The sequence below is a fragment of the Vicia villosa genome, linkage group LG4 (genome assembly GCF_029867415.1).
Source record: "Vicia villosa cultivar HV-30 ecotype Madison, WI linkage group LG4, Vvil1.0, whole genome shotgun sequence".
Lineage (NCBI taxonomy): Eukaryota > Viridiplantae > Streptophyta > Magnoliopsida > Fabales > Fabaceae > Vicia > Vicia villosa.
The window spans coordinates 169371903-169386448 of NC_081183.1; the positions used below are offsets into that span (position 1 = coordinate 169371903).

At 32.5% G+C, this 14546-nt stretch overlaps 2 protein-coding genes across 2 annotated transcripts; both read right to left on the reverse strand.

Annotated features, from left to right (window-relative positions):
* Positions 1-1035: 1035 nt before the first annotated feature.
* LOC131600235 (polygalacturonase inhibitor 1-like) lies at positions 1036-2332 on the reverse strand. The gene has a single exon (XM_058872427.1). The coding sequence runs from the start codon at positions 2203-2205 to the stop codon at positions 1201-1203; it is 1005 nt and encodes a 334-aa protein (XP_058728410.1). The 5' UTR covers positions 2206-2332; the 3' UTR covers positions 1036-1200.
* A 7985-nt stretch (positions 2333-10317) lies between these two features.
* LOC131600236 (polygalacturonase inhibitor-like) lies at positions 10318-11670 on the reverse strand. The gene has a single exon (XM_058872428.1). The coding sequence runs from the start codon at positions 11628-11630 to the stop codon at positions 10626-10628; it is 1005 nt and encodes a 334-aa protein (XP_058728411.1). The 5' UTR covers positions 11631-11670; the 3' UTR covers positions 10318-10625.
* Positions 11671-14546: the final 2876 nt, after the last annotated feature.

Consider the following 14546-nt stretch of genomic DNA (forward strand, 5'->3'; position numbering starts at 1 on the left):
TGGAAATTAGTTTAATTAGGTTAAAGACTAATTTTGATCCAAGGCCCAGCTGCTGCGTTTTGAAGGCTATATATATTATGAAGAAGCTGCAGCCCGTGTACAGATTTTCTAAGAGAAGTTTTTAGAGGTTTTCGTTATTAGGGTTTTTAAGTTCTAGCTTTCTTGTAAGCCAAACAATCATCATGATGATTGTCTTGGTCTAGGTGTTTTTGTTTGAGTTGTAAGAGGTACTTGAAGCTTTTAAGCAAGAGTATCATTGTACTTGATTGAAGCTTTTAAGCAAGATAAAGTTGTGTCCTTGAAGTGTGTCTTCTATTCATATTCGTTGAGTGTTATTCATCACTGCTGTGATTGAGGGGGAGTGAGTGGAATCTCTGATCTAAGTAGTATTAGGTTGAAGTTGCATTGGGTAGATATTAAGTGAAAGGTGTAATCTTGAACTGTATTACTCTAAATTGATACTACTTATAGTGGACTTCCTCCCTGGCTTGGTAGCCCCTATATGTAGGTGTGTTTGCACCGAACTGGGTTAACAACTCTCTTGTGTTGTTTGTTATTTGTTTGTTTCTTTCTTGTTCATTGGTTTAAAATTTTTCAGATAGTAGTGTCGTGACATCCTGTTCGACATCACGTATCTGACTCCAGAATTTCAAAATGTGAACGAAATTTGAAATTTGAAATAAGAGAGAGAAGATGTGTGTTGGGGAGAAAAAGTTGAATCTTAAATATTGTAATTGACATTTGGCAAAAGTCTTCATTTTCATTGGACAATAGAAAGGTGATAGGGTGATTTTGTTAATTACTATTTTATCCAATTTATAGTGTAATATTTTTTAGTGAGAAGGGTAATTTTGTCAGTTTGATCAATTTTTTAGTAATATGTAGATAGTAGACTTCTCAGCGAACGAACGCTACTCACATTTATAATTCTTTTTCAATACTCAAGACTTGTCCATATTCTTTGTTCCCGAGTACCGAAAAATTTACCATTTTTAAATGGTTTTATAGCAAGTAACTTATTCACAACCTCAAGCATTTTTTAATAAATACATGATGATTAATTTATATCATAAATAAAAGACCACGACATGGATATTAATTAAAAGTTAAAACCATTACCTCCCATTTATCTATAACACAAATCTACAAGGATTGTAAACCCACCATAAATTGATTACATAAACAATAGCACATGAATGATCACTTGCAGCTTGGAAGAGGAGATCCACACAAACACTTGTTATGAACAAATGAAGAAACATCAAAAGTGTTGAAATATCCAACCTTTGGAATCTCACCACACAACCTATTATAACTCACATTCAAAAACGTTACATTTTCCATTGCCATAGGAAAATTACCATAGATCTTATTGTGACTCACATCCAATGTTGCTATGGTTTGAGACAACTCAACTCTTCCAAAATCAAAAGCAAAACGGTTCCCCGAAATGTCTACTACCAATGTCTTTTTATTGGAACCAAAAAGCATAGAAGCATCACCTTCAAACTTATTATAAGCCAATTCAACAAGGTAAATATCCAACTTGGACAACGAAATCGGGAGTTTCCCCGATAGTTTATTGTAAGAGAGATCTAAAGTGGAAACATGGCTATTATTGAAGTAACCATATGAAGTCGGGATCGAGCCTCTTAACTTGTTATTGTTAAAGAGAATCCCTGAAAGATTTGGCAATTTATATAGTGAAGGAGGGAGTGTTCCAGTGATGTTATTGTGTGATAGATCCAACTCAACTAGGTTTTTAGATCGGTCCGTAAATTTAGGTATTGGACCTATTACACCGGTTTTACTGATTGTAAGGTATCGAAGGTTGGTGAGTTTGGTGATGGATTGTGGAATTGGGCCAGTGAGATTTGGTAGATTAAAGATAAATAAAGTCTCTAAGTAAGGTAGGTTAGCAATAGATGGAGGAAACTTAGAAGTAATGTGGATGTCGTTCGAGATACTTAGATCGGTGACGCGATCGTTGGTTAAGGACGAGCAAGCAACGCCGGACCAGTTAAAGTTACAACAATCAGTGTGTGGTATCCATGAAGATAGAAGAGATGGATTGTTGAATTCTTTTTTGATTTGGAGAAGGATGGCTTCATCTTGTGGATGGCATGCTTTTGAGAGAGATGTAGCTTGAGAGAGGAATATGAATATGAAAATGAATAGAAGGAAAAAGTTAGTGATAGTGGTCATTTGTTTGGATATTTTGTTGAGTTTGGGGATTGGGATAAGAGAAATGGATGAGGTTGGTTGGTTTATATGATGTTGGAAAGTGTAAGTTGATGGCTCATGGCTTGCAAGTTGACATGCCACTATGAGATGTTTAAGAAGGTATGAATATAGTATTGTAAAGTGAGAATAATGGTTGAAGGCTATTGTTGTCTTTCAAGTCGTGATGCCATTATGAGATAGATGTCTAGAAATGTAGAAGTCAAAACAAGTCAGCTCTCCTTGGTGTACAGCTTCAGATATGGAATAAAAAATGGCCACAAGGGTCCAGGAGACTATATTGTGATTGTTAATTATCATTTTGGGGTCTCTCCCATTTGGGTGCTGCATTTTATGCTTTTTGTGTTGGGTTGATTATTGTCTTTTATGTGAAAGATTTATGGTTGTAAGCTGGCTATGCTTTTGACTTGTGATACTGTACAATGGATGTAGAGGCGGAATTTGTACTGTTTTGTAGGGTTTTATAGGGTTATGGGGTTGGTGGTCCTTCTCTCCATTGAGATGATAATGAATAGGATGTGAGCACAGGATCCTGTAGTACCTATTCCATATTTGAGTTTTAAAAAAAATTTTGTATTCGAGATCATATTGTATGAACACCAACGTTTATACTTATACATGTATTTGTTAGCCGTATTTTTAGTGAAAATAAAGTGATCAATTATAAAATATTATTTTTTAAGCTTTTAATAACATTTAAAAAATTCAAAATTTTATTGTTGAATTATAAATTTTACATTAAAATGCATAACCTTTTGATTACTGTGATATATATTTTTAAAAGGGTTAAATGCAATTCCCCTCTGCCATTAGGGCGTGTCTCAGAATTGCCCCCTTGAATATTTTTTTTTAAAGATCATACCCTTATAAAAATGAAAACCCAGTTTCACCACACCCTTTTACTACCAGTGCTGACTGGGCTTTGACTATTGGATGACGTGGCAAAGAACCAATTTTTAAAATTAAAATTCGTGAACCTTTCTTTATGTTTACCCCCCGTGAAATAGAAATTCTAGGGTTCATTGTTTGTGTTGGAGAAGACGACTCGGAAGCAGAAGGAAGTGGAGGAAGACGAATCAATGGACGGCAACGGCGAATGTTCAGAGGTTAGTTCCATTAATCGATGTCTGTAACTTGCTTGTATCATGGTTTGCAAACTTTTTTCTTACATTACGTTTTACATTTCAGCCTAATCTACTGAATAGGTGTAGCCAATCTACTTTGAAACTTGATAAATGGCCACACAAAATCATGTCAATCCCTAGGAGGAGACTAGATGCTGAGGTAGCTATGAGTGGTCAGTGGTTACCAACATGGGCAACGGGGGAAACATTTCAAGTCACACATGCTTATAACAGCCAAGAATTTATAGTTGACATAGCTAAAAGGTCATGCTCATGTAATTTTTGGCAGCTAGTTGGTATACCCTGTAGGCATGTTGTTGCTGCCCTAGGATTTAGACAGCAAAATCCAGAGTTGTTTGTTCATGAATGTTATAGTAGGGAGAAATATGCTTTGTGTTATGGTTTTCCTATTAGTCCTATAAATGGACAGGACATGTGGCCTATTGTTGAAAGTGAAGATCTCTTGCCTCCTGACTTTAAAAAGGGTCCTGGTAGACCAAGGAAATTGAGGATTAGGGAAACTAGAGAGGAAGGTGCTAGGAGGAGGCTACCTGGTGTGTCTTACAGGTGCACTAGATGTGACAAGATTGGGCATAATATTAAGTCATGCAAGAGCAAGGTGCAAGATCCAAGTGCCTTGAAAAGAAAGGTATGATCTTAATGGATATTGATATTGCTTTATGCTTTAAATTCTACTACTGATAGTGTAATTATGTTGCAGAAAAAAGGACAATTGAGGACTGCTACTAATGCAAGTGTAGACACTCCAAGTGCTAGTGCAGTCAACACAAATGAGGTCAATGAGGTCAAAACAAATGTGGTCAATGAGGCCAATCCGAATGAGGTCAATGAGGCCAATCCAACTGAGGTCAGAACAGGTGAAGGCAATGCAAGTGAGGGCAATCCAAGTGAAGGCAATGCAGGAGTAGTCAATCCAAGTGAAGGCAGGCCAAGAGTAGTCAAAATCAGTCAAGTCAAACCAACTCCAGCTGAAGTCAGTGCCAAAAACAAAGGAAAAGCTCAAGTGAAACCAGTGAGAAAGAGGGTCAGTGAGAGAATTAAGGAAAATTGGTTTAAAAAACCAAAACCTTTCACAGGCCATGGGTCTGCACCAGAACAACCATTTTTGATAACAGGAGAAGAAGATAGCAATGAATCACAAAGGAAGATGAAGACTACTCCTAAGAAGAATTTGAAGAAGACCCCAAAAAAGAAGTCTATCAATGACTTGTAGTTTACTATGTCTGTTTATTATGTCTGTTGCACATTTTGGTGCCTTTTGTAATGAACTAATTATGCACTATGTCTGTTTACATATGTGCTTTTTGTATTGACTGAATTGCACATTTGTGCATTAAGTGGGTTTCTGGATTATGCACATTTGGTGCTTTTCATGTAAACAGAATTATGCACATTTGGTGCTTTTGATGTAAACTGTATTATGCACATTTGGTGCTTTTGCTATCAACGGAATTATGCACATTTGGTGCTTTTGGTATCAACTCAATTATGCATTTCTGTTATTTATATATGATTTGAATTATGCACATATGTGCTTTTGGTTATTACAGAATTATGCAGTAGTGTGCCTCAGAAAATTGATACCAAATTAAACTGTTAAAAAAAGCAAGAAGCTCCTTCCAATAAAAACATGTTTCCAAGTATATTACACATCATTGAAAATTACATCATTCAACCCTAACTAAATTAGACAGATTACATGAAATTGTAAATACAACCAACAATCATACAACACACAACAAGTGCTATCCTAAGCTGCATGGTTTTCCTTTTCTGAACTTCAACCTTCATCTTCGCTTTCTCCAATTTGTTTGACACTGATTCCAGTTTCATTTGTAGTATATCACACTTCTTACAAAATGGTGAAGTGGCAGTTTCTCCTTTGCTGAAATGGAATATTTCATCATCCCATAGAAAAAGTTCACACCTATTCCCAGTCTATACAAAAGGAGATGGAACCTGAGTTAGCATATAGAAAAATCAATATTAGATGATGGCATAAACATACTCACCCCAGCGCTTCGACATTTCAAGAATTTTCGATTGGAGTTTTGCACTGTGTTGGCTCTCCACATTTTCATCGTTTTACCACACCCACATCTGGGCAAATCATGCGATGATACTGACCCAATCGTGCTTGTGCGTGAACTGCTTCCAACCATGGCTCTGCGATGAACAAATTGAACGGACGAGGAAGAACAGGGTAAGCACAGGGATGGAAATGAATCTCGTACGAGCAATTTTCAGATTGGGGGAGGAAGCTTACCCTAGAAATCTAAAGAAAACACAGCCAGCATTGGTTCTTTGCCACGTCATCCAATAGTCAAAGCCCAGTCAGCACTGGTAGTAAAAGGGTGTGGTGAAACTGGGTTTTCATTTTTATAAGGGTGTGATCTTTAAAAAAAATATTCAGGGGGGCAATTCTGAAACACGCCCTAATGGTAGGGGGAATTGCATTTAACCCTTTTTAAAATTAATAAACATATATATTTTTAAGATTCTGGATATACTTTGGTACATCAGTAAGACTGTGAAGACTAGTAAAAGATGGAGCCACCAGTGCCAAATCATGAGCAATTTCATGAGCTTGTCTCCTAACGAACTTAACATGAGAGTTCCTAAACAAAATAGCTAGTAAGCACTCACATTCACTAGTAATAGCACCACAATCTGTATCATTTGGATGTTGACTATTCACACTATCCATGGCGCTTTTAACATCCATCTCAAAATCCACACTATCAAAACCAAGCTCATACACCCATTTGATAGATGTCAGGAGCCCTAAAGCCTCCCCTACACCGACGCTTGTACATGGTGAAAACCACTCCGTTCGGGCTACAATAAATAAACCTTCACCTCTGATGCAAGAACATATGCCAACCTTGTTATTAGGGAAGTGATGCATCAATATTACATTTGAGACGACCAGCCTCTGACTTGCTCCACTTAGGATCAATTGATATTTAAGATTGAGAGGTGTTTCTTTTCATAGGTTGTTGAGCATTTCTCCATCCTAGCAATAACTACAGAGCACGATTAGAGATTGTGTATGGGGATTCATCAATTTGATTCCAAACATGATTATTCATGCATTTCCATAAACTCCACAGAATAGTTGACAATACTTCATATTGCTCATGATTAGCGACCTGCAAAAAGGAGAAGACAGTAGTAGCAAAAGCTACTTGATTATTCCGCGTCTGTTGCAACATCGTCCAAAGCCCAGCTTTCACCCAACATTTTGTACTCTTTGAGCATTGGAAGAACAAATAATTATTATTCTTATCCTCTTCCCCGTAGACACCGTAAATAGAAGGACATTCAACACCTTTTTCTTTTAATTGAACTCTAGTTGACACACAATTCCTGTAAAGACACCACAAAAAGTTTTTAACCCTTTCAGGGGCCTACTTAAGTTCCAAATCAAGTCCTAATTCTTGTCAATTCTGAGATGCAAGTTATCAGTAGCTTCATTTATACAATAGCGATAAGCACTACGCATAAAGTATCTTCCATTATTTTCAAACTTCCACAATATCTTATCCACCTAGACCGCCTCTAATAATAGGGTATTGAAGACTTTATCTGCTGCTTCACCCCTAACTAGAGAGTAGATCACGTTAGAGTTCAATTTTTTTACCATTAGAGCTCATCAGGTTTGAAACTTTCATATTAGTCACAACCGAATTATTCGACCACAGATTAATCAACAAGGTGCTATCATGAAGCCAGGTATGACCCCAATTCGGAATACTCTCTCCCATTCCAGTGCTTCATTTATACCCTCCTCGAACCACAAATTTTGAACGTCAAATGCTCATCCATACATAACTAGGGTTGTGCTCTATAGCTGAATCAAGAAAGTCACATTTGAGAAAATATCTAGCCTTATACAATCTGGGTGACTAAATTATATGGCATTGTCATGAAACTATAAGCTTGTTTACCTAGAATTTCATAATTAAAAGCACTAAGGTTTTTGAAACCCATACCTTCGTCCTTCTTCGACATAGATAATTTATCCCAAGATAGCTAATGTATTCCTTTTGCCAGATCACGATTATGTCCCCACCAAAAGGAGTTCATCATTTTCTCAATTTCATCACTTAAAGAGGATGGTAATAAAAATATACTCATAATGTAAGGCAGAGTGGATTGAAGAACGGATTTGACGAGAGTTTCTCTTCCTGCTTGAGATTGACTCGTGCTGCTCCAAGAATTAATCTTTTTCCAAACCATGTCTTAAATATACTTGAAGGTTGCTTTTCTACTTCTACCATTCATAGAAGGGACACTAAGATACTTACCTGTCCCTAGCACTTCTTGAACCCCTAGAGTATCAGCCAATAGACTCTTTACATATGGATCAACATTCCTATTATAGAAGAATTCACATTTTTGCAAGTTGATATCTTGACCAAAAGCTTCTTCATAAGTGGAAAGAATATTATTCATCTCAATTGCTTCATTTGTGGTTGATTTGAAGAACAAAAAACAATCATTGACAAACAATAAATAAAATATGATAAATCATTCTTACAATTTTTTATGCCATGAATATCCCCTAGCTTCAGCCAGTTTGATAAGCACTGTTAGACCTTCATAACATAGGATATATAAGTACAAGGATAAGGGATTAACCTTCCTTAGCCCCCGCCCAAGAACAATTGGATCAACCATGTTACCATTCAAGATCATAGAGTAGTAAATTGTTTATACACAAAGCATGATCCACCCTTCCCACTTTTGACTGAAGCCCATGGTAATCAGAATATCCTTTAAATAATCCCAATCAATCATGTCGTAAGCTTTACTGATATCAAGCTTAAGAGCTATATCTCCAATCTTACCCTTAGTTTTGGTTTTCATATGATGAACCACCTCAATTGCTACCATAACGTTATATAGAATAGATCTCCCAGGAACGAAAGCCGATTGATTATAATGAGATACACTTATTTAAAAATTTCTTTACATGATTTGCGAGAACTTTGGAAATCGCCTAATACAGAACATTACACAAAGCGATTGATCTCCAATCTTTTATAGAAGTTTGAACTTCTCCTTTAGGAATTAGTGTAATATTTGGCATATTGAGGCTTGGAGGAAAAACACAATTTTCTAACCAAGAACAACTAGCATTAAAATTCTCCATCCCATAAATATCCCAAATATCTTGATAAAACCCAAGATTTTAGCCATCGGGACCATGACTCTTGTCAGCTTGAATGGAATTGATTGCTTCTTTAAATTCCTCAAAAACAAAGGAGTCGTTAACATATTATTATCTCCATATGTAATGGAATTACTTAGAGCATGTAATACCCTATCACGAGAGTTTGGCTTCTTCTGGAATAAATAGGAAAAATAATCATGGGCGATTCTGCACATATCTTTAGTCGAAGAGCTGACTTCCCTATGACTATTTGTGAGGGACTTAATAGTGTTAACTTTCTTCCTAGATGTTGTTGTAATATGAAAAAACCGGGTATTAAGATCACCATCCTTATACAAGTGAGCTTTAGCTTGTTGCTTCTAAAACATATCATCTTTAACTAGAAGAGAGTTTATGCGTCTTTTGAGGCCGTAAAGTAGTTTATATTTCTGTCCCCAACATGATATCGAACTCGTTCAATCTTTATGTGAAGACTCTCAATTTCCTTTCTGATCTCGGAAATCATCTTTGCTCCACTTCAACATATTGTTTCCATAATTATCTAGTTTTCCCACAATAGGATAATTCTCGAGATTGTGCCATTGTTCAATAACAAAGTCACCAAACCCCAGTTCAGTTAACCAGGCATTCTCAAATATGAAGTTAATCGGAGCCTTATGTTGAGTCGCTATACTCTCACAACGTAACAGGATTGGATAATGATTTGAAGTAGTAGCTGTTAAACATTTCGCTTTTGCATCCAAAAATAAAGACCCCCAATCACTATTGTACATAGCTCTATCTATTTTTCTTCAACCGCTCTATCTGTTCCAAGACTTTTGAACCACGTAAAGAAATATCCTTCCATAGGAACATCCACGAAACCTGCGTCTAGAACAACTTGTCTAAACCTATTGATTAACCAATTAGGCCTTTCCACTCTCCCTTTTTTTTCTTCCGAGGAGAGAATATTGTTTAAATCCCCCAAAATACACCATGGTAAATAAGAACTTTCAGAGATATTACAGATAAGATTTTGCCTAGGCCTTTTTTTCTTCTATTTTTTAAAAAATAGCCTAGCTTAGTCTATGTATGCTAGGCCATAAACCCCAAGGTTCTCATACCACTTGTTGGATGAGTTTGAGAGCGTCAGAAGTGTGTATGGCTAAACATTCATGGTTATAAGAGAAAACCTTAAGAGTGTGTTTCAATGAAGTAATTTAGAATTTTCAAGGAATTCAAAATTCTAAGCATTTTAAATGATTCAATTGAAATTCATTCATTTTTAAATTCTTTTGTTTGGATGGAGGAGTAAAATGATTCATTTTTAAAATTTTTGGGTCTTTTTCATAATTTTTTTAAACTTTTGGGTCAAATTTTAAATATAAAAAATAGCAACCAACTTACAATTTTAGAAAATTTGAAGGGACTGATTTTTAAAATATGAAAATTATTATGGGCTTATTTATAATTTTTGAAAATTTTAGAGGTGAATTTAATTTTTTTGTAGAATATGAGAACCGACTTGCAAAATTAATAATAAACCATTTTAACGTTCACATATTATATAGAATGGACGAGCAATTTCAAATTCTTTACTTTTTAATGTCATTTGAAATTCCTTTAATTTAACTTGAATAAAATACCTCATAAATTTACTATCATTTTAACATTCGTTCAAAAAATTACTTTCTCTTGTTAAAATATTTTATCCAAAGACACTCTAGGACAATGGAGTATGAGTCACCTCTTTTTAAACTCCACATTTTTTTTACTTATAGTCAATATGAAACTTTACGAGTTACACTTAAAACCCAACAATAATCTTTCACCCCAGAAATGCTTAAAAACTTTAAATGACAAGAATTTCAATTGCGATAGATTATTTTGAATCACATTCGAGAGAATCCATTCCCAAACAAGAATGAGTTTCTCATTAAAGGTTACAAATTTACAAACCAGATAAATATATGTGAGAACTTGTAGATTGCAATTGTAAAATAACATGTGAAGAAATAACCAAAAAAATACTTATAGAATAATAGATGAGTGGTAAATCAACAGCTTAGTCCTTACAATGATCACTTGCAATTCGGAAGAGGAGATCCACACAAACACTTGTTATGAACAAATGAAGAAACATCAAAAGTTTTGAAATATCCAACCTTTGGAATCTCACCACATAGCCTATTATAGCTCACATTCAAAAACGTTACATTTTCCATTGCCATAGGGAAGTTACCATAGATCTTATTGTGACTCACATCCAACGTTGTTATGGTTTGAGACAACTCAACTCTTCCAAAATCAAAAGCAAAACGGTTCCCCGAAATATCTACTACCAATGTCTTTTTGTTGGAACCAAAAAGCATAGAAGCGTCACCTTCAAACTTATTATAAGCCAATTCAAGAACGTAAATATCCAACATGGCCAGTGAAATAGGAAGTTTCCCCGAGAGTTTGTTATAAGAGAGATCCAAAGAAGTTACGCTGCTGCTATTGAAGTAACCATACGTTGTAGGGATTGAACCTGTTAAATTGTTGTTGTTAAAGAGAACACCAGACAGACTAGGTAATTTGTATAGTGAAGTTGGGAGTGTTCCGAAGAGGTTATTATGCGAAAGATCCAAGTTAACTAGGTTTGTAAACTGGTCTGTGAAATTCGGTATTGGACCTGTTACGCCGGTTGAGCTTATTGTGAGGTATTTGAGTTTGGTGAGTTTGGTTATAGACTGTGGAATTGGTCCAGTGAGATTTGGTAAATCAAAGATAAATAGTGCCTCTAAGAAAGGTAAGTTAGCGATGGATGGAGGAAATTGAGAAGAGAGGTTTGTGTCGTTTGAGATACTGAGATAACCGACACGTTCGTTGATTAAGGCGGAACAACCAACGCCGTACCAGTTGAAGTTGCAACAGTCGGTGTTTGGTTTCCATGAGGAGAGAAGAGATGGATTGTTGAATTCCTTTTTGATTTGGAGGAGGATTCTTTCATCTTCTGGATGGCATCTTTTGGAGAGAGAAGGTGTAGTTTGAGAGAGGAATATGAATGTGAAAAGAAGAAACAAGTTAGTAATAGTGGTGGACATTGGTTGCTAGATGGGTTTTTGTTTGTTATTTGGAGTTTGGGATGAGAGAAATGGATGAGGGGTTTGTTGGGTTATATACTAATACAGCTAGGTTGAGATGGTAGTGGTTTGATGGCTATTGGTTTTGGCTTCCAAGTTGCCATGATATATATATAATGAGATGTCTAGAAAAGTAGTAGTCAAAACAAGTCAGCGGTTCTACGAGTACGAATGTATCTCTTTTATTCTACTAGTTCTATGGCCCGTGCGTTACGGGTTTGATTAGAATTTTGATCTTAATAATTTATATATATAAATTATATCATATACTAAACGTATTTTTAAATTATATTAAATATGAACAAAATTTAAAATATATATATATAAAATTTCAATTATGTTCTATAAATTTGAAAGATTTCACATATTTACGTGAATAATGCAATATTATAAAAAAGTGTTATATTAAATTATTTGTAGATAAATATTTATGATTAATCATTAAATTCATAATACATATAAGAGTATATCAATCTAAATTTCAGTTATTCTTTTAGTATTATTCTATAACTTATAAAACCTAAGTTTTTTTTTTATTCAATGTCATTTCCAAAAAAAGATTTAAATCGTATATTCTATACATATTTTTTTAAAAATAAATCATATTATATCTTATCATATTGATTTTTATTTGGTGTTCCTATATTATTCAAGTAACTTCATCCATATTTTTATGATTTTTTTGTTTGTTTATTATAGTGGAAGAGATATAATCTTACTTGGTTAATGGATTGTTTATTAATACTATTATTTATTATAGGTTAACCATCTTATAAATTAATTATTTTCACTTTAATATTAAAATTAAAAAAAAAAATTTGTAAATTAAAATAAAACTTTAAAGAGTTTTTTTTTAAATTTTATATGCATTAATGATTTTAAAAATTATTAATTTCAGTTATTAATTTTTTGTGAAGTTTTCTTAGTTTTTTATTAAATAGTAATATTTTGATTCTTAAATATACTTTTATGATAAAAAAAAATTGTAGATTAGTCCTCATATTTCTCATTCGTTAAAAAAAATAAACTAATTATTCATAATACATATTATTTATGTAGGTATATAATGATAAATCAAATACTTTATCATTACATAATTTTTAAAGTAATATTCAGAGTTTAGTAAGTGACAACTAAATCGATTATAACTTACAACTACAATTTATTTTGCAATTTTATTTTCCATAAATAATTATATATTTTAAAAGAATATATAGAGATAGTTAATAATTATTATCATATTAATAACAATAATTATATTAATTTAATAATAATAATAATAATAGAGGGCATATCATATGAGAATGTCTTCTTTATATGAGAATCTGAGAATGAATCTAAACTATTAGATTTTAAAATAAATGGTAGCGATTATGAGTGAATTTTTTTCTCTCTCATACATTTTGAAATAAATTATGTAGGAGAGAGAAAAAAAGATTCACTCATAATCTCCACCATTTATTTTAAAATTCAATGGTTCAGATTCATTCTCACATTCTCATATAAAAATGACATTCTCATATGATATGCCCTCAATAATAATAATGTAATTACTACATTAATATTTTTCTATAATACACTTTTTTGGAAAGACAGACTCTGTAATACACTTAGTACAACATGTATCATAACTATATCAAAATATATCATTATTATCATTCTCATTTATTACACAATAAAATATATTGACAAATGAGACACATTTTTTATGCATATATTATTTTTGAAGTCCTTTGAAGATCTTAAAAAATTAAGTAAATAAATTAAATCAAACATATATTTCTCTAAAATATTTTGGTTAAAGACATATATTTACATGAGTTTTCATTTTTCACATAATTTTCAAATAGTAAAAATACAAATGTAGCAATAATATAAATTTTCTTTCTCTTTTCATTCACTAAAAAATTGTTACATTCAAATTAATCAATGTAAAGAAGAGAAAAATGCTGAAATAGATAGCATAATAATATATTTATTCTCAAGAAAGTTATTGCAAAATAATATAACTAAAGTATTTACATAACTAATATAATAGAGTAAAGTTGAGTCTTAAACATGTCACATAAATCAAAGAACAATTAGCATATATGTTCAAAAATAACAAAAAAAATAAAAATATAGATACAAAATAAAAAAGTAGGTTCCTTGTGAACTTTGTTTGAATAGAAGGATAAAGATCTACAATAAAAATACAAAATAAAGTAGAGTTAAAATATAGATAATTGTTATAATAAAATAAGTTGAGTCACCTACGATATAAAACAAATCAGTTAAAACTTAGTGAGAATCTGAAAAATAATCGAAAGTATCAATTGTTTGAAGAGAATGATGAAGACTTAGCCAAAATATATAGTATAAATATGTCAAATTCATTCACCAAATACGCATACATATATACAATATACAATAATGGTTACTAAAAACAAAATAAATCTTATTAAAAACTATAACTCCAAATTTTACTAATTAAAACTTATTATTCATTAATACTATTTTAATTGAGATTAAAAACTGTAACTTGCAGTTTAACTAATTATAATTTATCATTAATTAATATTATTGTAAGTGAGTAATAAGAATGAAAAATATTATAATTTATCATTAATTAATATTATTGTAAGTGAGTAATTTATTTTTTAAACATAGAAATTTGTAAAATAGATGAAAAAAAAGAATGAAAAATATGAAAAAAAAATATTTAAAAGCTGATGCAATAAAGAATAAAAATTATTATTCATATAAAATTGATATTTGTCTTAAAGGATTATATTTAAAAAATAATTTTTTTTAACTATAATAATTTTTTAATGTTACAAATAGTGAATATTTGTAGAATATATTTTATTTCTATATAAAAATTAATATTCCAAAGTA

Bases quoted from the DNA above. Each gene is read 5' to 3' on its own strand.
- LOC131600235 (XM_058872427.1), bottom strand. From the start codon at position 2,205: ATGACCACTATCACTAACTTTTTCCTTCTATTCATTTTCATATTCATA.
- LOC131600236 (XM_058872428.1), bottom strand. From the start codon at position 11,630: ATGTCCACCACTATTACTAACTTGTTTCTTCTTTTCACATTCATATTC.